Genomic DNA, 25,776 nt, shown 5'->3' on the forward strand with positions numbered 1-25,776 from the left:
GGCCGCAACCTTCAGCTCTCACTGGAGTGGTTCACAACCGAATGTGAAGTGGCTGTGATGCAAATCAGCACCTCCAAATCTGAGGCCATGGTTATCGACCGGAAAAGGGTGGAGTGCCATCTGCTGGTTGGGGAGGAGATCTTGACCTAAGCGGAGGACTTCAAGTATATCGGGGTCTTGTTCACGAGTGAGGGAAGAATGAAGCGCGAGATCGACAGGCGGATCGGTGCGGCGTCCGCAGTGATGCGGGCTCTGCATCGGTCCGTCGTGGTGAAGAAGGAGCTGAGTCGAAAGGCGAAGCTCTCTATTTACCAGTCAATCTACGTTCCTACCCTCACCTATGGTCACGAACTATGGGTAGTGACCAAAAGAACGAGATCGCGAATACAAGCGGCCGTAATGAGCTTTCTCCGCAGGGTGTCCGGGCTCTCCCTTAGAGATATGGTGAGAAGCTTGGTCATCCGGGAGGGGCTCAGAGTAGAACTGCTGCTCCTCCGCGTCGAGAGGAGCCAGCTGAGGTGGCTCGGGCATCTGATCAGGATGCCTCCTGGACGCCTCCCTGGTGAGGTGTTCTGTGCAGTCCCACTGGGAAGAGGCCTCGGGGAAGACCCAGGACACGCTGGAGGGACTATGTCTCTCGGCTGGCCTGGGAACGCCTCGGGGTCCCCCAGGAAGAGCTGGTGGAAGTGGCCGGGGAGAGGGAAGTCTGGGCCTCCCTGCTTAGGTTGCTGCCCCCGCGACCCGACCCCCGGATGAGCGGTAGATGCGGTATCTAGTCTGGGCCACAAAAGGACAACCAGACATCTGACTTAACAGCCATTTTGTTTCCATGAGTCCACTACAAAGATATCTGCGTTTACAATGTACTTTACTGTTACTGGGGTCAGATGGCTGAGCGGTTAGGGAATAGGGCTATTAATCAGAAGGTTGCTGGTTTGATTCCCGGTTGTGAAAATTACGTTGTGTCCTTGGGCAAGGCACTTCACCCTACTTGCCTCGGGGGAATGTCCCTGTACCTACTGTAAGTCGCTCTGGATAAGAGCATCTGCTAAATGACTAAATGTAAAGGTACTGTTTGTCGGTTTAATTGAGCTTGACTTGTTGGGTCAGATCTGGGAAAAGTTTCCATGTGTGTCTAAGTGTGCTTGTTTACTGAAAGAAATGTGAGGTACAGTATACTCAGGTTCGTATGTCCTCGATCTTTCCATATCATCATATAAGCATATAAAACAATTTCTCCATGTCATCAACAACCATTTGTGAGCCGTGAAATTGCATGTGCCATTTTGTTCCAGGCAATTAAACGAACATGCACAACTGTTGGGGTCTGGTTTTAGTGTTTCAAGGAGTGCAAAAGCACAGCTTTTATGATTAAAGCCTAGTCTAGAGATAACGTTGCCTATTTCTTAACCTGTGCCTTAACTGAGTGTTTATAGAGTTTCGCTTCATGCTAAATGTTTACGTTATGGATTGTACTTTTACTCAATGTTATTTTTAATTTAATTTTTTAAAGAGGAGCTAGGGAATTTTGCAACCAGCTTCACATCCCCAATTTCAGTTCAGTCTGAGAAACCTACATTACATGGAGGTCCATTTTTAGCACAGCCTCTTAAATTCTTTCCCCCTCTGGCCAATTGCTACTGAAGACAGACCGGACAACTTGACCTCCCGAGTCCCCTGTCTGTAATGTGTGTTTCCTGTGATTCCCCAATATCACTCCCCACCCCAACATGGGCTTCCCAGACCTCCACAAGCAAATAATCAGCTGTCACTCCAACCACACATGTTCATATCCAAAGAACCTCAACCACAGTTTCCATCCTACAGCAAATTATACCTCAGATTTTTCTCTCTCTGTATTGTAATGATCATTGCCCCCTTCCAGGAATAACACCAAGATGCTGACAACCTAGTTTTCCCATTTTATTCCATTATGTAAAGTCACTTTAAGTTGACTCTGTGGCACTTGTGAAAAAAAACTGGGCTCATACATTTTGTTTTGGCTTTATAGTTTTTTCTTTTTTCTTGCTTCATTTGAAAAGTCTTTCATTTTTTCATTACGTCTGCAAGGGATGGGGCCGGGGAAAAGTTTGGTGAATGAGCCAGACTAACACCCTCGGAAATACTTTTGTCAGCATTGAAAGAAATATGACCATAGTCTGTCATTATCTCCGTGACATTGCATTCCCACCTCCATGTGAAAGGCTTCGTCCCCACACATGACAACGGAGCCCCGGCAGAGGAACATGATCTCAGAGGTTCCACGATACCCTCCAGATCTTGGTGTTCACTGGTCTGTGTATTTACTGGAGCACCGCTCTGGGGGAATTTACATCCCAGGTCATCTGGTCGTGTGCAGGCGTAAATCTTGTGACGGCCATCTTTTGCCTTCTGACCCTGTTTCCTTTTGCCTTCTGTTTCCATAGCAAACAAAAGCACCATAGAAGGCCCATCATGGTGGTAACACAGTTACAAGTTAAAGCAAGTTAGAAGCTTTAGGCAAAGGTGCTGACAGACCAACAGTCTCTCCCGGGATGATTGACGGTCCCAATGGTTTGATGGAAAAACTGCAAGGAGATGGCCTACAATCTAAAGGGCTATTTTAGCAATGAGCGCACGCTGGAGTTGTTCTGTCACATTATTTATGGTCTTTCAAGAGTTAATTGGAAAGAACCAGTAATAGGGGTCAACAACTCATAACATTTGAAAATAATTTGCAGACTTGGTTGTTTTTTTCTGCCTGGGGCTTATTGTGAGTTGTGGCATGGTTGGGTTGGAGAAGGGGGGTTATGTGTGTGTGTGTGTGTTCATTTTTGAGCTTTTTATGCATCTAGGGAGACTTGTTTTTGTGTTGTCTGTAACAGCAGCAGGTTTAATATTGGTTGTGTATATTCCTGTGTGTGTGTGTGTGTATGTTTAACAAGAATGTATGACTTTCTGAGTGTGTTTCTGAGAGAGGGCCGTTGCATATGGTCCTAGACTTGCAAAACTGTGAAGACTACCTTAATGCACAATTTTCCTGCCCCAATATTTGTGCAGGGCCTGCATACATGTTTTGTAAAGCCACCTAGCTCCAGTCATGGATCCCGAGCTCTCTTATTTTCTCTGGACCCTGCCCAAAGAGGGGTTTGCTTTTCCCCATCCACATAGCAGTGTTGATGGTAATGACCTGATTAAGGGAACAGATCAGTGGCAGGTATCCCTGTGTTTCGGTGGTTAATAATTAACGTAGCCTTCAAGACCAGGCAGAGTCCATCCAATGGAAGGGAAAGATGAAAAGTTCCAGTGGATGGGAGAGAGGAGTCATTTCAGTTTCACCTTTTATGCTCAAGTAAATATTCCACCATATTGGAATATTGTGAGCGCCGTACAATAATCTAAAAAAACCAAGGTATGTGCTCTCTGCCGACTAACTCACACAAACACACTAACTATAGCTATCGATCATTTTACTATCTCAGTTTATCACCCACCAAATTTGAATTCAAGGATTTTCAGGCGTCTGGTAACATTTTCTTTTCATGTGAGCATGGATCTAAGTGGAGTCAAAAGTACATTTCAGTGTCATCCTGGAAGACCTTCGGTGAAGTAGTCATCAATTTCAAGCAATCCACTGCCCAGATTCGGCTTCAGACACCAGGCAGTTACTTCAAAGACGCTGGTGACGATTTTCCTGAACATTGGCCCCTACTTGTTTCCTTTCCACCCTTAGACAGAAAGCAGAAATCAGAACCTAATTGCAAAAAATAACTAGTTACATATGAAGATGGTGGTATTGGTAGTGGTATTGCTGAAGCATATTGTTGAAGGAAATGAAGACCACTTCAAAGCAGCTCCCACCAAAATATGTCCCTGCTTTCTCTGTGTTTTTTTTTAAAAAAAATTTACAACGCTTATGCTGTAATGCTGAAGTCAAGGCGATTCAAATTGGTACTAAACAAATGAGGGATTACAGATGTCATCAGAAGCACTCCTAAGATGGAGAAATGTGAACTTCAAACTAATTTCAATACACTTAAAACCCAAATACATCATGTGGACTATTGCAACCTTAACTGGTTTTACCACTCTCTAACCACTGAGCTATGGCTGAGCGGTCAGGGAGTCGGGCTAGTAATCTGAAGGTTGCCAGATTGATTCCCGGCCATGTCAAATGACGATGTGTCCTTGGGCAAGGCACTTCACCCTACTTGCCTCGGGGAATGTCCCTGTACTTACTTTAAGTCGCTCTGGATAAGAGTGTCTGCTAAATGACTAAATGTAAATGTCTATACACAGTACATAAAGTAGACAAAACAAAGATGGCACGAGTGCCAGGTGCGGCTCCTGAACATAAAGTAGGATACTCTCAGGGAGGCAGCACAGCTGCAGGCAGCAGATGGTGAGATGATGTCATAGTGATAACGCTCTTCCAAGTAGTTAAATAGAGCAGCCTGCGTGAATCCCCCAGACAGTCTGCGCTCTGAAGTCTTTAAGCTCAATATCCCCTCAAATACTGTCTGTTCATCGAACACTGAGTGGCAAATGTTTCTCTCTGTTCTGGAAATTGGGCCCTCCACATGTGATTAGAATTTCGTAGGTGTCAGTGATGTTCAGTAGCACTCTTTATATCAAGTGATCGATGCCAGATATGTCAGTGTAATCAGTTGCTGGTCAATCAATGGGCAAATTGTAAGGTTTTTAAAAACTGGGAATCTCAGTTTTCCCAAAGGTAGTTGAATGCTGAGAAAAGAAAGTTAATACAGGCATGCTCAAATTTGTTGGTATGCTTACAGCTCAATTAAATAATGAATTCCTCCAGAAACTTGATTAAATTAAAAGCTATTGCATCATGTTTTACTTGCAAGCATTTGGTATGTGATCTTCCAAAACAATTGGTTTCTTTAATTAGTATAACACACGTCTACAATCTTGCAATCAGTCATTCAGGCCTGTATATGCTGTTTGGTGTCATTGTGTGCACCACACTGAACATGGACCAGAGAAAGCAAAAGAGAGAGTTGTGTGAGGAGATCGGAAAGAAACTAATAGACAACTATGGTCAAGGCTACAAGCCCATCTTCAATCAGCTTGATGTTTCTGTGACAGCAGTTGCAAATGTTAAGAAGTTCAATGTCTATGGAACTTTAGCTAACCTCCCTGAGCGCGGTAGGAAGAGGAAAAACATCCCTAGATTGAACAGAAGGATAGCGCGAAGGGCAGGAAATGAACCAAGGATGACTGCCAAAGAGATACAAGCTGAACTCCAAGGTGAAGGCATGTCAGTTTCTAGGTACACCATCCGTCGCTTTTTTTGTGAAAGTGGCCTCCATAGTACTCCAGGAGTACTTTACTTTTGAAAGAAAAACAAAAGCCAGACTGGAATTTGCTAAAATGCATATTGACATGCCACAAGCCTTCTGGGAGAATGTCCTTTGGACAGACTAGTCAAAACTGGAGCTTTTTGGCATGTCACATCAGCTCTATGTTCGCAGAGGAAAAAATGAAGCTTCCAAAGAATAGAACACCACACCTACAGGGAAACATGGAGGAGGATAGGTTATGTTTTGGGGATGATATGTTGCGCCTGGCACAGGGTGCCTTGAATCTGTGCAGGACAATCAAGTCTCAAGACTGTCAAGGCATTCTGGAGCTAAACGTGCTGCCCTGTGTTGGAAAGCACTGTCTCAGTCGCAGGTCATGGGTCCTCCAACAGGATAATGACCCAAAACACGTGTCTAAAATCACCAACATTGGATAAAAACAAAACATTGGACTGTTCTGAAGTGGCCTTTCAGTCCTGATCTGAATCCTATAGAGCTCAAACTTGCAGTATGGAGAAGGCACCGTTCAAACTTGAGACAGCTGGAGCAGTTTGCTCAGGAAAAGTGGGCCAAACTACCTGGTAAAAGAAGTTTCATTGAAAGCTGCCGAAAACATTTGATTGCGTTAATTGCCTAGAAAGGTTTTGCAACTACATATTAGTCAAGGGTCCCATCTTATTTATCCATGCCATTTTCTTTGTTTTATTATTTACAAAATTGTTGGAAAGCAAACGCAGTCTGATTTCTATTAAATATGGAATATTTAATACAATGATGGATGCCAATGACTCAGTTTTGAGTTATTTCAGAATAAATTGTTTGTTTTCTGTAGAGGGGTACCAACCAATTTGAGCACGTCTGTTTGTGACATGAATAGCAATCTGATTGGGGTTTTCTTGCGTCTCTTGCTAGCTGATCAGCCGAAAGGACAAGGCCACATTTGAGAAATTGGACTTTCTGACGTCCAAGGAAGAGAACTACACACGGATGAGGGAGTACATTCGCTCACTCAAGATGGTGCCCTGTATCCCCTACCTCGGTAAGTCTCTATTTTTTGCTATGCCTTTCTTTGCTCTCATTGCAAACTCCTTTCAACTTTCCAAGAGGGAGAGGCCTCAACCTGTAGTATGTAGTAAAATGGCCTCCAGCAGTGCTAGCTGTCTTCATGCTCAATTTTTACTTCTCCGGGCTGCTTTTCAACGTCAACACTTTAATAATTCTCTTTGCCTTTTCTGACCCATCTCTTAACCATGAGCTTGAAGGAATAACAGTATATCGGTTATATATTGTTGATAGAAACACGCTTTGTTAAGATTGTATGTCAGAATAGAGTGTGAAATTTGATCTGACTGGAGTTGCTGCTGCGGTTTTTATTCCAGACTTTTTTTTTGCTGGACCATAAAACGCAGGTCAGACATTTTCCGCTAGACATCATTGGTGGGATGGGAATAGATGGCATGAACAGAGTATTAGCTTGTGCACTGTTAAATGGATACTGATAGGCCCACTCAATCTATATGTATCTCTATTTTCTATGCTTTTACCTGTGTCCTTTTGTGATCAGTGAATCACAGTTTAATCTCAGTCTAATTAACCTAGGTGTTTCCTCTTCGTAGACCTGAAGAGCTCTATTTTGCTAAATAGAGCATTCTTTACTGTTCTGTTGAAATGAACATACAGCCAACGGGGTTAATAACAATAAAGCAATAACGCTCAGCGGAGTTGGACATAATATGAAAGACAGATTTACAGATTGTACCAGTACATTCTTTGTTTTCCATCATCCACCAGAAGAAAAAAATGATATTCAAACAATATACATTTATATTTCAAAGCAGATGGGGAAGTAACCTAGGAAACCATGGAAAGAATTACAAAGCATGTCAATTCCCCCCACATTGCTGCTATTGTGATTTACCAGAGTATGTGAATGGACATCTACGCTGAGATATCTATTGAAGATGTTTGAGGTTCCATCCCCTTTAAAAATCGGTCTGGCAGAGATTTGATCTTTGTGGAGCATATCTTATAAAAGAGCTGTGGAAACATGCTCATCTTTAGAAGTGTGCTCCCAAGCACGGGGAATTCACTGTACCAAGACCAGAAAAAGAGACCATAGTGCAAGGTAAAATCCCAAAAGCAAAAAAGATTGTAAATGAGTCATGCACACATTCACCTAGTAATGAGCAGACCCAGTCCCGTTGAGATGTCAGAAAGGTTTTGGCTGGTTTGTGGTGAGTGGCCAGAGTGTGACACAGCACTTAGTCAATCACCCCTAATCTGTGACACCTTCAAGGGTTAAGCAAAACAGTGATGTGATAGTTTTAACAGTTATACGGTAGATTATACAGTATTGGTAACATGTAGTAGGGAACCATGCAGGATCCAACTAGCAGTGGGTTGTAAACTTGCCGTTCTTAGTCAACTTACTTTTTAATTCCGGTTTCATAAAGGGTCATGTAGAGTTTCCGGGCACCCATAGACTGGCATTTTAATGACTCTCGTCAAACGGCATGTTGGAGCCATCTCACAGAACCCCCCAGTGATCTTAATGAATTTGTTTTCTTTATTAATCCTCCTCGGATTATATTATTCAGACCGGTATGAAGCTCCCCCACTGGTCTCTTTGTTGTGTGGGAAGTGTTGGCAGCCTTCAGAGGGGAGGCCTGGTGGGGTTTGGGCTTCGTGCCTGGCTGGGTCAAAGGTCGGGTTTATGCCTTGTGTGACTGACAGCCTCACCCTGTGTGGCTCAGTCAAGACTGCCATTACCAACTTGCTTGCCCGTCTGTGTGGATGCCAAGACACCGGGATTTCAGGTTCATTCTGCCCATCAATGTTGACGATCTTCATGTCCTCTATTCCCAGGAGGCACATTGCATAAAGAGATGCACATTTATTGATTGAGTTGTCACCACCATACAAGCACATTCACCTTCACATTGTCTCTATTGGTACACACACACACACTGAAACAGCCATTAGTTCTCCCTATCCACATAGTTACTAGACGTTAGGGAAAATTTGTGTTAGAATTGTGTGTGTCCCACGAGTCTCTTCATCCTTCTCATGAAAGACTCATTTTCTTCTCACCTAAGAAGCTGCACAGCATTGCGTCCTGCACGTTTGCTGTTCACATTTTTAGCAAAGTTTGTGCTATCAACCTGTGTTGTTATCAAAGCCTAGAGGCATGCTTTTCCCCTCGAAATGTAAGATTACAACCAAATGATTTCAGGTGAGTGCATTTAGAGGCCAGAAGTAATGGGAGTGGACAGACTTTTCAGCTTTCTTCCAAAACACATTCCATCATTTTATAATTCCCGTATTTGCTGTTTCATGTTATTCTCATCTCCGTCAGGGTGGCAATCCTTTTACAGAAGGAAATCCAATCTCCGTGTTATTCCTGGATAAGATGGATAATTCATGAATTGGAAGCTCAAGTTGAATGGTCTTTGACCTCTCAGGGTACCCTGGGAGTGTTATTTACCTGTAGTGTCCACATTTGGCCTGGAGTGAAGTCCAGTAGCTGTGTTACTGGTAATACTGACCACCTTAATGTGCCAAGTACCTTTTGACATTGAGTCTGTTGAGTCTCAAGTCACTTTTCCTGGCCTTGTTTTTTCTATTCATCGTCGGGTTCAAAATATGGAAAATCCTTGCATCAAGCAAAGTCTCACTACTTTTTGTTTTTTTTCAAAAACCCATTTGTCCCACCTGCAGAACCTCCACTGTAAACGTATTAATAACATTAATGAGTCAGTTCTGATCATTTGAGACTACTGTGTGCATTTCTAAACCATGACCAGTCTGTAATCTGTGCCCCTCATTGGAGAAACAATAACATTATTGTTCGCATGTTACTGCCTTGGATAAGTGTATGTCATCCATCTTGAATCAGGTATATCATCCCTTGTTTACTTTAAACAGTGTTTAAAATGACCCTGTCTTCATTCCCCTTCAGTGGCCAGAGCTTTTGAAGTGAATTGGTCAATAGAAGAGAAATCTTGGCTCGGTTGTTCCTGGCATAATTACGTTGAGAAGAAAAACCAGGCGCTACACAGACCATTCGATTGACTGCACATGTCGCAGAGTGCAAAGTGTGTGTGTGTGTGTGGGTATATATATATATATATATATATATATATTATTATTTTTTTGCTTTGTGTGCGAGGCCTTCCCCCTTTTAACGAGTTTTCCAGGCATTTATGATACTAGAGCAATTTCTGTCTCCCAGCTCTTTGGAAACTGAGGTCGCCATGACAGCCAAGATGAGGGATAAGAATAGAGCTTTGACTGGTCGAGCGTTTGAGTGACAGGAAGGTTAACCCGCACTCTTCAATCGCCGTTTTAATGTGATGTCTGTTCTGAATACTTTAGGGTTATTGTGGCTCTGTGTTGGCCTGTTTAGAACCATGGAAACAAAAACAATTAAGAGGGTGGTGGTGGTGGGGGTTGTGTCCATGGTAACCTGCATTACTGATACCCCCCCCCCTTAGCATGCAAGAAATTCATAAGCACCATTTTATTACATTTCTTGCTGCTTTATTTGAGACAGGATTGTGTTCATTTATCTTCAACAATGGATATAAATGCAGGTACATATTAGAATGTACTTGGCCTTGCCAAATCAATCAATCTGTGCTTCAAGTTGTATTAGTAATGTTTAAAATGATAACTTTGACCAAAACAGTTGGCTGTACATAGTTTATTGCAAGGCTCTGATGGTACACATTCGATTGATACATTATATTAAAAAAATAATCTTAAAACAACTTATGTACAAAGAGGATTTAAACAATGGATAACATTGACAATACCCCCGATAATGATAATGTTGTAACAATATGTCATGGTAGTCAGGTCTTTTTTGGTCTCATGTTAAGGCAAAATTGGGCATGCAAAGGATTCACAGAGTATTGAACTCATTCGTCTAATCTGTGACGCTGCCACAGTGTTCCTAATGTCTCTTCATCTCTATCCAAACTTTGCATCACATTAAAGGACATTATCATTTTCAGGGGTTGTAAGTTGGCTTGGTCCAGTGTCCTTTCTATGATGGTTTTGTTAGATATGTAGGGCCCCTACACCATTAAAATGTGTGTTTGGACCCCTGAAAGGATACTTCTACAGTAACCTTAATCTACACATTGACTCTAGACTTTGTGATCGTAAGGAATGTGAATGGGCCTAGTCCCCATAACCATCTTTAGACCTGATCTTGCCATCCGCAACATAAACAATAATCTCGGAGTCTCTGAGATTCACCCACCGTGTCAATGAGAAGCTGAATGGTTCGGTTGACCTAATTTCTCTCTAATAGCTCACTGAGACACAGCGATGATATCTCTCCAAGCGTTGTGAGTTTTGGGGGCAAGGAACAAGGTATTTTTTCCAACAATACCCTTTCTTGAACCTCATGACACCCATCCCTCCCCTCAGGAAATTCATAAGAGTCTTTGAATGGAGAAAACAACTTAAAACTGCCTTTGTCTTCTCTCTGCCATGGACATTGTTGATGCTGACTATTTAGGCAAAATTCGACATACCATGGATGAAAGTGAATTTCAGGAAACTGAATGGAAATACCTCTGGGGGTAAATAGATGGATGGTAGTTATCTGCCATGCTTCTGTATGTTGGTGGAGTAGAATAACTAGTACCAATAAGTGTTTTTGAAAAGGTCACCAAAAAGTGTCATATTTCCTTGAACTTGGAAGCATATTGTTAAACAGAATTCATGTAACATGTAACATTCATGTAAAGTGAAAGCTCCAACTATCAAAAATGTTCTATGTAGAGTTTCACAACTGTGTGTTTATTCTTCATCGACAATACAAAGACAATATCATATTTCCCTATTTATCTCACAATCAAAAATGTACTAAAAAACACTTTTTACAGGTATCTTTGGTCACCAACTGAACAAGAAAGATACCAGTGCTATCTGTTTCTCATTCATTCACTCATTCATTCATTCATGCATTTCTACGAGTCTGTCACTTGGGACAGCAAGATCACGGAACACCGGGGTCCTTTGTCTATAGTCGCAATAGTTTGGTAGGTTCGGAGAGAATTTTACTGTTAGTTAAAGGGAAAAAAACGTAAACCATTTGACCCTGCATCCCAGAAAATGTTTGACTAGTTCTGCGTAAAGGGTTGAATGCCTGCAGATGAAAGAAAATACTACAGATTTTCACAACACGCCTACGCGGCCATTGCACTTTTCTGCTATCATCTGGATACGTATTAAGCATAAAAGCACACCGTTCAAAGAAGTTGAAAAAAAGCCAAGACATAAGCGGAAATTAATTACACCTATCCTCAATATTCGGAAAAGGGATCACATGGGAGGGAGAGAATGCCCATCAAAAAAAGGTTTCATTGCGATTAATTTTCTTTTCTGCTTCTGTGATTTTAATGGAAGGTGTTCTGATTGGGACGAATCATCATGGACACTTTCTTGAGGGAGTAAGCCCCACCTCTGAACTCTGCCCAGTACACACCATCTTGATAGCGGCTACGGTAGTGTCCACCCCGGTACCACACGCCGTTCAGGTTGGAGTGGGCACAGGCATTGTACCACCAACCACCTTTCTGGTAGTGGGCACAGTTACCTGGAGAGGAAAAATGATTTTTTTTAGTCAGTGCTACAGTGTGTCTTCCCCTAAAACCAATTTCAATATCAACTTGAGTACTTTTGGGCTAGTCCTCTGTTCATCAGTGCCCGCATCATCTTCAAAAATCTGTATTCTCCACTTTGTTGCTTTCAGGGCCACTCTGGGCTTCTGAAGTAGTTCAGTCAGGTCTATAAAGTAAGACTAACCATGAGGGGACATGAGACTGTCCTGTTCATGCCTACTAGAAAGTTTCTAGTCATTCATTATCTGTCATTGGCTTATCATTACCTGTCAATATGCCCTTTAATGTTGATTTTTTTTTTTATGGCAAGTTGTAATATAGACATGAGGTAACCGTTCATCATCTCTGCTGGCAGGCTTAGTGCTTAGAGACACTTAGAGGAACCTCAAAGATTATCAGGTATACTTGACTTGAGTGTTACTTTGACTATCAAAGGGCTACAATGTGAGTGGCAATAAATCATCATGCTAACAACATTCATATATGCAATTCTGTGATTGACCTGTAAGCACGTACACGCTTTGAATCCCTGCTGGCTCCTCACAATTGAAGTAGCTGATGTCGATATTCTTTTGTGCTCACCTGTGTAGACATCGTGATCCCTGTCCAAGGTGGTAAACTGCTTGCCATTGTGCCAGGTGAGGGAGTCACCAGCATTGCCGTGGTAACGTCCCACCCTTAGCTTGTAGAAGTCTGCCTCGGACTCCAAACGGAAGCTTGCGTACTCTGCAAAGGTCTTCCGGCCAGACCAGTCTTCCAGCATTACAAGCAACTTGTAGGTGCCCTGGTTGGTCAACCAGTAGATGTTCTCAAGGCCTAGCCAGTACTCACCATCGATGTTGCCAAAGCCGGTCTGTGATGGTGTAAAGTCAAATCAAAAAAGTTTATTTATAGGTTTTTCATTACAAGATGTGTAAGGGTAAAGAGATATTTGTGCCAATTACAGTACGTGGAAGCATCCACCCAATAGATAAACACATGCAAGTCACTCAGCCCATGTCATTCATCTTGTTTAATGCATGGATTACAGCACAGGTGTCATTCTAGTATGTTGGTGAGATAAAAAAAAAGGTGGCTGCACAATGGCATTGGCAATGATTGGCAAGACATACTGTATTCTCCCTGTGCTTGTGAGTCTCCCAATAAACCACACATGGATTGAATCAGAAGGGAGCCTTTTTCCTTTGCCAGCTCTGAGTGTGTAATGTGTCACTTAAAGGGGCTCATATTCAGAAGAGGAGAGGCATGAGGTGTCTTGGAATTGATCTGTTGTGTCCTCGAACTTTTTAGTTTAAAGGGGTGGGGAAGGAATCCAAATAGGCCTGTCCGCCCTTTTTGTCGGCAGGATGTAAATCTTAAACCACAAAATGTTTGTGCATGTATTATGTCATACTGGTTCCAACCCCTGGCAAAATGGGGAAGGCCGCATATCACACATATGAGGTCACGTAAAAAATGTGGATTGAATTTGATGGTGTTTTTTGGGACCTTGTCGGATACTGTATGTTACATTATCTCATGTTTGAGGAATCAAATAATTAACTAAATAAACAACCTGAAATACTGTAAAGTACTCATTTTATATTTTCTACGGCTCATAAAACCCAATAAGGGTTCCTAATTCAACAAATATCTTGTTACATTTTTCTTTAGGCCTCAGTGCCATTGATGTAAGATGGAGAACTATAATTTATTTTTGGTTAATATCTTCATAGATGAATAATACATAATGTGTTTGATCAAGCGGTATATAGACTGTATCCCAGAGGTTTAGTTACCTTGTAAGTTTCCCAGTTCCTGAAGAAGTTGACAGAGCCATCCTGGCGTCTCTGTATGACAGTCCAGCCACCAGGGTCATGCCTCTGGTCGCACCAAACCTGCATGAGTCGGTTGGCATTCTCTGGCTTCACCAGATACATCCCAGTGGCTGTGTGGCCATCCTCCAGAGCCTGAAGACAGTCTTTGAAGGGACCTGTGGAAAAACGTTTGGGGATAGTCGTTCAGAGCAGTGTAGCAAGGTTTTTCTTTAGATCTGAACATGTTTGATATTTCTAGACATCAAGTGATATGTTTGTGCACTATCCATTCTAACCATATACAGAGAGCTTGTATGGTTTGAATACTGCCTCTCTTTTGAGGAGAGACATCATTTCAATGACAAATTCAGAACCTTCTGTACAGTCATAATGCTTCCAACCTACCCCAGAAGAGCACACCTGATGCAACCTGGAAACCCCCTTACAAACACCCACCTGTATAGTTTGCTAATAACTCACTCTCAGAAATCCGAGGGACTCCCTCTCTTTTTCCCTCCCTCAACAAATTGACAGAATTGACATTGGCTGTGTTTCAGGATGGGAGACTAGCTGCCTGTTGGCAAAATCTAGCCAAGATAAATACAGGCATGAGGGCCACAGAAAGAGGTAGCTCCAGACTTTTTTTACAGCTCTCTTCACCATCCATATAGATTAGCAGGTCCTCTTTCAATGGCACCGCTGTGATTTTTGTTAATAAAACGGTAGAAAACTGTAGGTTCCTTTCAACTAGACTATGCTAAATTCCAAGATTTAAGGACTAACTAAATGATAGGCTATGTTAAGGGGCATACAACCGTTACATCATCCTTACTCAGAGAAATGATCACTAAATCTGGAAAAGGTTACAGAATGTGAACTCACAGACCACTGTAGTAAGTAACCATAAATGTTGACACTACTGAGGTCTTACTCTCTCACTACCTCCCCTCCCTGGCTTTGCATGCTTATGGAAACACTGCTGTTCAGTGACATCTTTTTCTAACCGTTGTCATGTTTTGTTTAGGCTTGGGTTGATTTTCCGGTTTGACCTCTGGAGTAATTACGTGGCTGTTTTGATTATGACTTCATGTCTACTGCAGCTATGTATATGTAGCGAGTGTAACTGAAATAATTGATATTGGGCTTCGGTGCTTAGAATCACAAATGAGCTTGTCTGCTCAGCCATTCAGCAGAAATACTATATCTGTTCAGTGAGTGTGTGCATAGTCTACAAGAGCTCAAACATTGCTTTTTTTAAAGTCTGCTTGACAACCTGAGGGAATCACCACTTTCAAAACTTTCCATTCCGGTGTCTGAGACCGTATCCTGCAGGCTATTGTTTCCATGTTCTCTCCTACTGTTGGCAGCCTCCTGCTGTCCGCCCATAATCTCAGCACTAAAAGCTGGTGTGTGGGTTTCTTTTTTTCACCTTGTCTGGGAGCATTTGGCACGATTTGGTTCCTGCGGGTATTCTCACAGGGCAGTTTTTCCAAATGATGATGCCCACACAGCGTGCTGTGGCATCATGCCCCACCTCCTTTACACACACACACACACACACTCACACACACTCACGTAATCTCTCCACTTTGTGTGGTTTAGTGTCTGTGCCAGCAACTGGGAACAGTGTTAAGCTCAATTACAGAGACACTCATGATGTAACCGTTATTACCTGTTTCTCCAGTTTTTTGGAGAGTATAGATGATTTAGAGATTTGAGCTAATTGGACTAGTAGTCGACCTCCATTTGTGCTTCACAGTCACCTACTGCCAATACAAATAGGTCTGACAAATGTAATTTGTCTCTGGTTTAACATTTCCCTAGAATATCTTCATGAATACAAGCTGGATCCTAACACAGAGATTTTCTTGTGTATTTACTAGCTGGTTTTTCCACTGTTTTATCGCTTGCTCTTGACTGAAGTGATTTAGAGCCTGCTGTGTAAAAACGAGTTGACTATTACAGCTGAGCTGTGTGCCCGCCCCTCCTGAAGTGTCTAAGTTTATGCTCATTCAGTTGCATGCAAGTATCTGTCTGCATTTGATATCCCCTAAGCAGGCACACTCACTCTAAGCTTGTCACCAATCAGCACACACCTCGGGGAACTACCGTGCTGTTCTACTATAAATCTCTGATCCTATCTAAAACCAGGCCCTCAGTCAGGATGTGTCTGGCTTCTATCAAATGTGATTGATAGTTACTCGGTGATCAGGCCAGGCCAACTTCACCCTCACCCATTTTCTGTCTTCCGGCTTTTGGCCTTTCTTGCTTTTATTTCCCCGCTGTGGTTGGAAAGGTGTTGTCATTTTCATAGACCGAGGACTCAAATCCTCATCGCGCCTCATGAATCATTGGGGCCGCTCGATTTTTTTCCACAGTGTCTGCCAGCCCCTGTTAGCAAGCCGTGTCCTTGCCAAACTGCCAATGCAAATGACTTTGAAACTATTGCTCTCTCCTGTTCTCTTGCCAGAATTAATGTATTTTGAGCTTAACTTTACAAAAACCATGCACCTGTTTGGTCAATTTGATTAATCTGTCTATTGGTATATTCAGTTTTCTAGGACAGACAGGATGTGTCATGGGTAGAATTTATAATAGTCTAGAACAGTGGTTCTCAACCCTGGTCCTCAAGTACCCCTTGTCCTGCATGTTTGAGATATTTCCCTGTTCCAACACACCTGATTCAAATGAATGGTCGTTAGCAGGCTTCTGCATAACTAGATAACGACCCATTAATTTGAATCAGGTGTGTTGGAGCAGGGAAACATCTAAAACAGGCAGGACAGGGGTTACTTGAGGACCAGGGTTGAGAACCACTGGTCTAGAAACTGCAATAGTAATTGTCACAGTAGTAAAATAAACTGTATCTGTACAATTTGGATAAAGGAGAGAAAACCAGAGATCATTTTATTTCAAGCCAGTACACACAGGGCTGTACATGATCCTCAAAGCTGTACTTTTAGCCGGGGATAGATATTAGTCTCTGTGACAAATTACAGCAAATCTCTGGGATCCAGGCCCCTGTTTGGTCCTCAACCACCCCCTGTATGCTCCCCAAGAATGAAAAAGCCTTTGGATGGCACTAAGAATACTGAGTCTGGCATTAACATTTCTCCGTTGTCACATGGTTAAGATTAGAGTCTGCAAGTGCCAAGGTCCAAATTTAAGCTGTTGAAAAGTACAACATGCACACTCTTAACTATGGAACACAGTTTTTGCATTATGACTTGTTATGAAAAATCGTCCTCCATAGCTATAGATAATGATAGTATGATGCATTTCAGTAAAAATGCATCACAAAAGGTTTATTTGCTCTTCTGAAAAGACCTATTCTATGAGTGTGTCCTTAGTACCTCAAATCTGGTTCCTCTATACCTACTCTTCATAATCTTTTCTCTTGCTGAGCTTTGTCACACATTATAGCCTCAAGCCCTGCAGCGGATCCACTCACCCGCACTGTAGAGCATCACTCAACATCCTACACAACACTTGGTTTCGATGATGAAAAGCTGCGTCTAACACATCACTTCCTAGCAATCTCTCAACACTATTTAAGCGTATTCATCAGAAGGGAAGTGAAAACAGAATTTTATGGGAATCTACTGCAGCATATTACATATAGTCGATTAATTGAGATGGTTCAGTCAGCGCGCACACAAATGGGCATTGCAACCAAATTCAGGATCCACCCAGAGTGTAGACCTCCGGTTGATGAATAAGCATGTGTCTCAATGGATGTCAAAAGCTAAGTGGTGGGGCTGCTTGGTGAATATCTTCAAAGGTCCTTGGGCCTCAACTTGTGTCGTCTGAGTTCCTCTATAGCATCTGTCAAACATAAGCTGACAGCTTCAGACCCGAAAGACTCAGAGAATACTGCTGTCTGTAGGAATCATGTTAAGCTCATCTCTTTGTCAAACAATTCCAACAAAAGTACCTTGATCAAGTAATTGAAATATTCATCTTTAGGCTGAAAATGCGATTTTAAACTCTAATTCCAGTTGTAATTTGTTGCTATTCATTGATACTCATGTTTTGTCCACCAGAGAGCACCTCGGCTAGTTTCTAAACATGTATAAATCCTCTTAATAGCTTGATGTTGTATCAATCATGAAAGGAAAGCTGTGCTACATATGTGTTTACGCTTTGAAAAAGTGAGTTATTGCAGTGACTGCGATGGGATAATAGTGTCCTGATTTAAAGTTCTTAGGCTTCTGTTTGTGTATGAACAGTACAACCGGCACTCATATATTTGCCTTCCACATTTCCCAAGTCAGAAGAAACAACTGGGGAACAGAAGAAGTGTCTAAGATTCACTTGAGCTTGGATGCAGGCCAGTTTGGAATAAGCTGTTGCAGGAAGAGAGCGACATGTTTTTAGGGTGCTTTGAGAATTGGCATTTGTTTCTCTGTTAATTTATTTCTTGTGAAGCTGCATAGTTCTTACTTATATCTAATTTGAAGTCAATCGAGTATCCAGATACAAGGACAGATCTTTACAGTGGTTTATTAAAAAGGGTTGCATTGAGGTGTGTTTTGACAGGCAACTAGCCAGACGTGCTTTCTAGTGCCTGGCTGTGCACATCCATCAGTTTTTTCCCCCTTGCCCGAAGGAGTTTTGAGAAGTGAGAATGATTTGCTCTGCTTCTGCAATACTGTATATATCTTTCTAACAGCCTCTTTGCTAAGCTAAGGGTATTTTGTTTGGAATGTTTGATCTTCAGTGTCTCTCTGTGTAGAGCACCACTTAAGAAAATGTTGGACAATTTATGATCCCTCATAGGAATGGTACTATAAATTCCATAAATCCTAGTCTGTGGCTAGAGGAGAACAAGTTTGTACCTCAGCTAACACATTATGCTTTTCATACTTAGTCACATGTCCTTTGCGCAAAGGCTTTGCTTGAGTTCTCTTTGAAGATTACGACAGAACAAACTGTCTAGAGGACGCTGGCTTCTTGGACAGCTAAACCTACAGCTACCGGTGTTCTGTCTCAACTCATCAAAGAAAGTGGTGGGACTCTCAGATTTAGATGGGGAAAAGTACTCACCAGAGGGCTTGTTGGTGGTGGAAGGGCTGTGGGTGCCTGTGGGCATGGTTGGTAGAGGCGGCGGCAGTGCCTTCGAATTCTGGTCACTCTGTATCTCGTTGGTGATCTGATTGTTATTGCGGGTGTAGGTGGGTGGCTGGTAGGGTTTGCTTGCTATGGGAGGCACTGCAGGCCTCTGTGGGGGCAACTGAGGAACAACTGGGGGTTGGGGACGAACCGGACGGGCCCGTTCCCTCTCCATGTCGTAGGCATGTCCGCCTCGTTTGCAGTGCTGTTCCATCTGCACGATGAGCGCGCTCTGGTTGCCCGCGAGGGCGGAGAGGTGCTGATACTTGTGCTCCAGGTCGCGGTAGCGGGCGGCCAACCTCCCCATCTCGGCCGTGTGGTTGAGGACACGGTTCTCCAACTGTGACACCTCCAGGGAGTTGTCTCGCTTGCGGATGATCTCGTGCAGCAGCTGCATGTAGAGCTGAGTGACCCGGGCGTTCATGTTGCGGCTCTCCTTGCGCAGGAGCTTCACCTCGTTGACCACGCCGCCATCCACCTCCACCAGCTGCTGCAGCGACTCGATCTGCCGTCGCTGCTTCTGCAGCTCGCCGTTGAGGAGCTCCAGCTCCTGTTTGTTGACCCGGTTCTCCAGGAGCGCCTCGGGCTCCTTTGAGTTGACGCAGATGGCACCCGTGTTCTTCTGCTGCGGGACGATGAAGGTGTAGGAGCATTTGTCAGCTTGCGAGGTGGGGTCAGGGGTCACGGAGCGTTTCTGGCGCCCTGCGTAGAGGAACTCCCTCTCCAGGACTTCATCCCTGCTTTCAAACTCCTGGGCATCTCCTTGGAGAGAAGAACTTGGCCCACTGACAAGCAGGAGCACCAGAGGAATCACCGTAGGGAGAAACATAGCGAAGTCGTTCTTATCAGGATGTTCTGTTGGGAGACAATAGAAAATAAAATATTATTTGCTGCTTACCCCCACACCATTCTCTGTAAGAAATGTGCAAAACTGTCATTCCACGTGTAATGATTCCAATATTGCCATATGAAAATCCCTGCTACAGTCTTTGTACTTTATGCGACTGCTAAGTAAGAGTGTCACCAAAGCCCAGGCTCCATGCGTACGGCCCTTCACCGACTTTAATCGGCACGGCTCTGCACGGTGACCAGCACAAGGAGCTTGTTGACATTCCACCATTATCACAGTCAGCTCCCTCAGGTGTTCTAAGCTTCTGCCCAATAAATCCCATTTTCATCTGAGAAATGTAAACAGTTGCGGTTTATAGAAAGGCTTTGGCCCTATGTGGCAGAGGAATGCAGGAATGGGGTTCCATCTGTCCCCCCCCTAGGGTGTACTTTATGTCAAAGTATAAATACTCGTTGCATTCGTTGACATCCTACATAGTGTAGATTCACTCAGATCTACATCTCATAGTGATTAAGCATGACATTTTGTTTTCCATAAGCTGTTTTCATGTTTTGGGAGGGAAATTGATTTTATGCAAAATTGCTCCGCTTTGGTTTTGGCCTGAATAGATAGTGGAAGTGAGATATGTTATTTATCGGCATCCCTTCTTCCCATTGTGGGATTGTAGAACTGGTCTGTATTGTCCCCATCTTGATGAGCTTCACTGTCAGAACAAGTCTGAGATGATGAGAAAAGGTGGGAGAGGTTGGAAAAACGTGAAACTCCAGTCATTGTCAATGACAGTCCCTGTTATAGTGACAAACTTTAATTCACATTCTTTCCCTTATTATGTGTCAGACTCACCTAAGAGAGCACCATGAAGATGAAAATGACAGGCCTGGAGGCACCTCATATCAACAAATTATTTCACCCTTTAATCAGCCAAGAGAAGCATTACCCTTCATCATGATCAACCCCTCCCCCCCTCCCCCCATGTTGATTAGATTTCTTCCTTTTTATCTGCCTTGGCAATGTAGTCCCGCAACATGTTTTGATGGTTTCTATGTGCGTCATGGGAAGAAATGCTTTCACAGGATAGGAATGTTAAACAACAAAAACTGAAGTGATAATGTAAGGAGTGGGCTCTCTCACTTGATAAGTTATCATTGTTAGAATTTGTTTTTCAACTGCAGAAACAGTTTTTGTGGTTCTGATTTGGTCTAATAAAGACATGGTAGACTAATATTATTGATCAAATGTGCTCATTCACCTGACTAGAGAATGAGCATTTATGATAAGAAATGAGATATGTTTTGTTTCCATTTTCTATTTAGCCAGACACAGTACCATGCATGCATGAACCTCAGGAACTTATTGCACGTGGCACATATTTGTTTAACTCATCAGTGTCTGTATTTCCCAAACTGTCCAACCCACCCTCATTGACAAATGACAGATTTAAGTGCTCCTTTATCAAATGTAGTGTGATCTCACTTTTTCCCACTTGCACTTGACATTCATGTCAGTGGAATTTTTATATGGTCTGTGGTCAAGTATATGATGTTTGCTTCAATGAAGTGTGTCGTATTAAGTCATTCAAATTTATTGGAGATTTTCTTTTTTTGTTTTAATTACCTTGACTAAAAACGGCTAATTATTTTCATGGATGGTTGTCACGCTTACTCTTGAACCAAAGAAACGTACATAAAGAAATCATGAGAAAAGATCCCCTTTTTTAGAAAATTGTAGTACATATGTTACAGGCTCCCATTTTCGTACTTAAAGAATGGGTGTGTTTGTGTGTTTTTTTTATATGGTAAACATCTCTTTCCAACAGGCTGTTCACATCTGCCTGTGTTAATAACCATGGCCCCTTCACATCTTTGATGTCTTCTTCATAATTTCACTGCCCATGGAGACAGAACCCCCCTGACTCACACACATGCACAGATAATGCGCTTAAAATATTTGTATTTCTGAGCAAATATGAAGTAGACTGCAGCCAATTAGTAGCTATGAGGGGGATCTTTGTCTGGCAGCTAGAGGAAATTGCAGAAGGACGGATGTCACTAAGGTCACAGTTCACATAGACAGATGTCTGAAAAAGAGGGACTTTAAGGTCTCGTCGCTAATGAAAAGTTTGGTTTTTACTTCACAATTTTGTTGACTTCTGTCGTCACCATCGTCCTCTCTTTCAGTGTCTTTCAAAGTGTTAAAAACCTTTAGATGTTTTGCATACGGGTTCAAACTAGTACTATTGAAAGCACATGGCACTCCATATCTCAACAGTTTGTCTTCCATGAAATGCCCTCTGTCGTCCCTGTCATTGACCACAGTGAGTGATCCTGGGGGAAAGTCCTGCAGTTCCTTTTTACTGCCCCTGTTTGGCCTTTCAGAGTCAAGGTTTCTGCCCTTTTGATTATGCTTTGAAACTAGGGCTAGTCTTTTAAGAAAAAACGATAAGCCTCCACACAAAATAGATGAATGTGCAGTTATTTTCCAACCAAGCGGTACAGATTTTGTATGCTATGATATCATAGTGTTTTGTAGGCAAGGTGGTTGGCAGGTCCCTTAAGGAGCTAAATAGATTAAAGCCAGCAAGACCCCACTTGAAATTGACATGGGAATTTCTTTCTAAACAAGACATGATGTCTTTTTCTGCAGTGTTGCTTTACGCGCTGAACACTGAAGGAAGTTTGTCAGGGCAACTTGCCCAATATATTTACTGTCACAGCTATCACGTTGTTCGGAGGTGCTTCAGCACACATGTTTTGGATTATGTGTGAGCAGTCGTGTGTGTATATTCGTGAGAAAGAGAATGTACGTTCCTCCTTTTTGGGTATAATTGGAAGTTCAAGCCTCAATGGGTCAATCAACAAGCTCCCTTTTTTTCCACACATGCTCAAACAAATACACAAACTAATTGATCTCTTGCACTTATCCCAACCCCCAAATACCCATACATGCTAACTCCCACTCCCACAGAGACACTCTGCTACAGCTTCACTCAGCATGATGCGTGAGGAGTCTCAGATGCCAAGGGATGCGACTCCGTCTTGTCTGCACCGCAAAACAGACGTCGGCCTCTTGTCTCAAAGGCCTGACAAGTCTCTTGTGTGTTCCTAAACCACAGCTGGTGAGAAAGAGGCTGCTTCACACTCCCCAATGCGGTCCACTTACTCTGAAGTGGGTTAAGTGGTAGTTGACTTGTGCGTGACTAGCATAGTCGTTTGTCGCCTTACTTATATCTTTATATTCTAACTGAACTGGAGTTTATTTTGTGAGTCGTGAGTTAGGTTACCACAAAAGCACCTCTTCTGCAGCCATTCATGTGCGTGTGACTAACAGGTTTTAGTCATGTCCTTTGGACTCAAAGCTTCTATGTTTAGGACTTTGGTTGGACTAACTATTGCAGTCAATTAGTATACATGAATCTATTCCTTGATAATTCATAATCCTTGAGAATGTAAGCAGTCCATCAATAACAGATGTAATTATTAGCTGACTAATATACTTAATTGCAACAAATTGAGACTTTTGTTGCGGTGTAATTAGCACAATGAATGAAGAGTGTATTATTTGACCACAGTACCCATTGCACCTCATCAGAGTTGTAAAGTCTGTCTGGAATTTGTGTCAGCCCCTTTACTTCAAAAGTGCTGTGACATTACACAGACTCAGCTGTCTTGTGTAAAACTATGTGTAATGACTACACATACAATCATTTCATAAGTGCAGACTTTGCCACCAAAATCTGGGAAGTGCAGAAAGAAACACTGATGCTTACCAGATAAGTCTCTCTTTCCTCCACTTTGTCCTTCACTTTGTCTTCTCACTCTGTCAGTGCCTTTAAATCCCTTGCCTCCCCGGCAGGTTCAGTTGCTTCTCAGTGAAGGAAGTCATTGCAACTCCATCATTCTTCTCTTTTTACCTTTTCAATTCCTCTCTCTCTCTCTCTCTCTCTCTCTCTCTCTCTCTCTCTCTCTCTTCCTCCTTTGGGCACCCTCACCTCTTCTCGGTCTGTTTGCGGATGTGTCCTAAGTAATCTGTCCACGGCCCAGCTGTTGGAAGTCTTCAAAAACTGGATGTTCTCATTCAAAAATGGAAGATAAACTTTTTTCTTATGGAGTGTCCCTTCAGGAACCTTAAAGATGTTTCAAGTTCATTCATTCACAGCAGAGGTAGAAGTGTTACTTTCAGTGGAATCTTGAACTCAACTGTAAGAACACCTGAACATGGGTCTTTAGCATACTCTTTGCAATGAGTCCATCAGTATTGCCACATCCTTACCATAGTCATTTTTCAAGTAAGCCCCCTGTTCTTTCCTCTCTGTCTTTCCCTCTTCCTCTCCCTCTCTCTCTCTCATGCTATTAGAGGTGAAACACTTTTTTTGGCTTGTAGTAATCAAGTTTTGAACTGGGTTCCTCCCCTTTCCCCTCCCCTTGGCACAAAGGAGATCAAGCAGCAGCAGACAGGGACTCCCCGTCCCCCCACCCAAACCCTTGTCCCCTGCAGCCCCCCCCAGAGCCCTCCCCCTAACCCTCTAGCCTCCCTCCCCTAGCCCTCCAGCCTACCTCCCCCTAGTCCTCCGGCCCCCCCCAGCCCTACAGCCTCACTTGCATCCCCCAAACCCACCCCGACACTTCCTTCATCTTGGCTATTTGGGGAAAGAGCCTGCCACAGCCACAGGCACCAGCTGCAACTGTTACTGAGTGAGGTCACAGGCTTCAGTGGGTGTGCAGCTTGACCCAGCACTCATAGGAGGAGACAGGAGGAGAGGACAATTTATACCTGTGAGAAACGGGAAGCATTTTTCTTTCTTTCGCGTTTACTTATTTCTACTTATTTAGAAGTTTGTTTTTCTATATTTTCATAGTCTTTCCCATGGTATTTATGAACCTCTTTGTCTCCGTTTCCCTCTCTCGCTCACATTAACTATGACACATAGACGCAAATTCACTCTCAGTCAATAGAGGGCAGTCTCCAAGCTTTAGGGAGGTGTGTTGTAAGGCAGATAAGTATTTTTTATGTATTGTCAGGTAATTTGGGTGTGTTTGTTGAGCAGAGGAGGCTTTATTGAAGGTACAGTAATTATCTAGGCATTTGTTTCTGGCAAGTTACTCAGTTAAGGCCTTTTATAAAGTTGCTGTGTTACGGACAGTGAATGCTGATCCACAGTGCAAGCCTAAACATTTTAGGCAGAGATTGCTGCTCAGCTCAGACAACTAAGATTTAAACCCTCACCAGAATTTATTTATTGCATTCTTGAGTTCACGTGGTAAGTCATTTTACTTAGTTAAATTTGCCTCCCTGTAAGTGGAATGTATTTTTCTCGACATGCTGAAGTCAATTTCCTTCAGCATCCAAACAGGAAAGAGCTGTCCATGATGCTAACCGCCAAAAGTTCATGCAATTGGAGAGGAATTCTGGTTTGTTACTTTGTAATGTCAGTGACCTCTTATGTAACACCTCTGTAGCACTGTCAAGTTTATCTCTGCTAGATGATATTTATTTATTTGGCTTGTTTTTAAAAGATGACTACATTGATGGACACAATCTCAATGTGACCTCATTGTTTTCCCAAAGCAAAATATTTACAGGCTAGACATACAGTAGAAGTGTTTATCTCAGTTTTGCCATTTTGAATTTTAGGTTCAGAGTACAGGCTTGGAACTGAAATAGACCTGGCCATTATTCTGTTATTTATATTATTGCAATCATCAACCCTAAAGGCTTTTTGAGTTGTTCTTGAGGGATTAACATGGTGATTTTTTCCTTCCTTTATCCATTTCCTCTTTGTTTTGTATTTTATATACATGTGAATTGCTGCGACCACTGATCTCTTTTAATGGTGAATCCTTTGGCTATGGATTAAGTAAAAAAATTAAGTTTAGTAAAAACAAGACAGAAAAGGTTGACAGTGGTCAATAAAAAACCCTGTCAAGTAACTGAAGAGGAACTGGGCTCGTGGGAGTCCTTTGCAGAGAACACAGCTCTGCACAATTTAGCAGTTAACAAGACCTGGCCAGTAAGCAGAAGGGTTGCCAGATACCTTGTGGGGGTTATTATGTAGCTCAGTGTACCTTCTTAGCAGCAGATTG

General features: G+C 42.7%; 2 protein-coding genes across 5 annotated transcripts in view; one reads left to right on the plus strand and one right to left on the minus strand.

Moving 5' to 3' along the window:
- LOC146220701 (ras-specific guanine nucleotide-releasing factor RalGPS1) overlaps nt 1–25,776 on the plus strand; it is a 107,448-nt gene that overhangs the window by 46,037 nt on the left and 35,635 nt on the right. For all 4 annotated transcript variants that reach the window (XM_084693424.1, XM_084693425.1, XM_084693426.1 and 1 more), the window contains one exon: nt 6,216–6,342. In XM_084693424.1, coding sequence (XP_084549550.1) covers nt 6,216–6,342 — 127 coding nt within the window. The remainder of the gene's footprint in view (nt 1–6,215; nt 6,343–25,776) is intronic.
- On the minus strand, nt 11,700–24,027 carry angptl2a (angiopoietin-like 2a). Its single transcript, XM_084693438.1, has 5 exons — nt 23,463–24,027; nt 18,781–19,701; nt 13,717–13,910; nt 12,521–12,791; nt 11,700–11,913 (listed from the first exon to the last, which is right to left on the minus strand). The coding sequence occupies exons 2-5, from the start codon at nt 19,673–19,675 to the stop codon at nt 11,714–11,716; spliced, it is 1,560 nt and encodes a 519-aa protein (XP_084549564.1). The 5' UTR covers nt 19,676–19,701; nt 23,463–24,027; the 3' UTR covers nt 11,700–11,713.

This window comes from Hypomesus nipponensis, chromosome 27, assembly GCF_054491055.1.
Source record: "Hypomesus nipponensis isolate SF chromosome 27, ASM5449105v1, whole genome shotgun sequence".
Classification (NCBI taxonomy): domain Eukaryota; kingdom Metazoa; phylum Chordata; class Actinopteri; order Osmeriformes; family Osmeridae; genus Hypomesus; species Hypomesus nipponensis.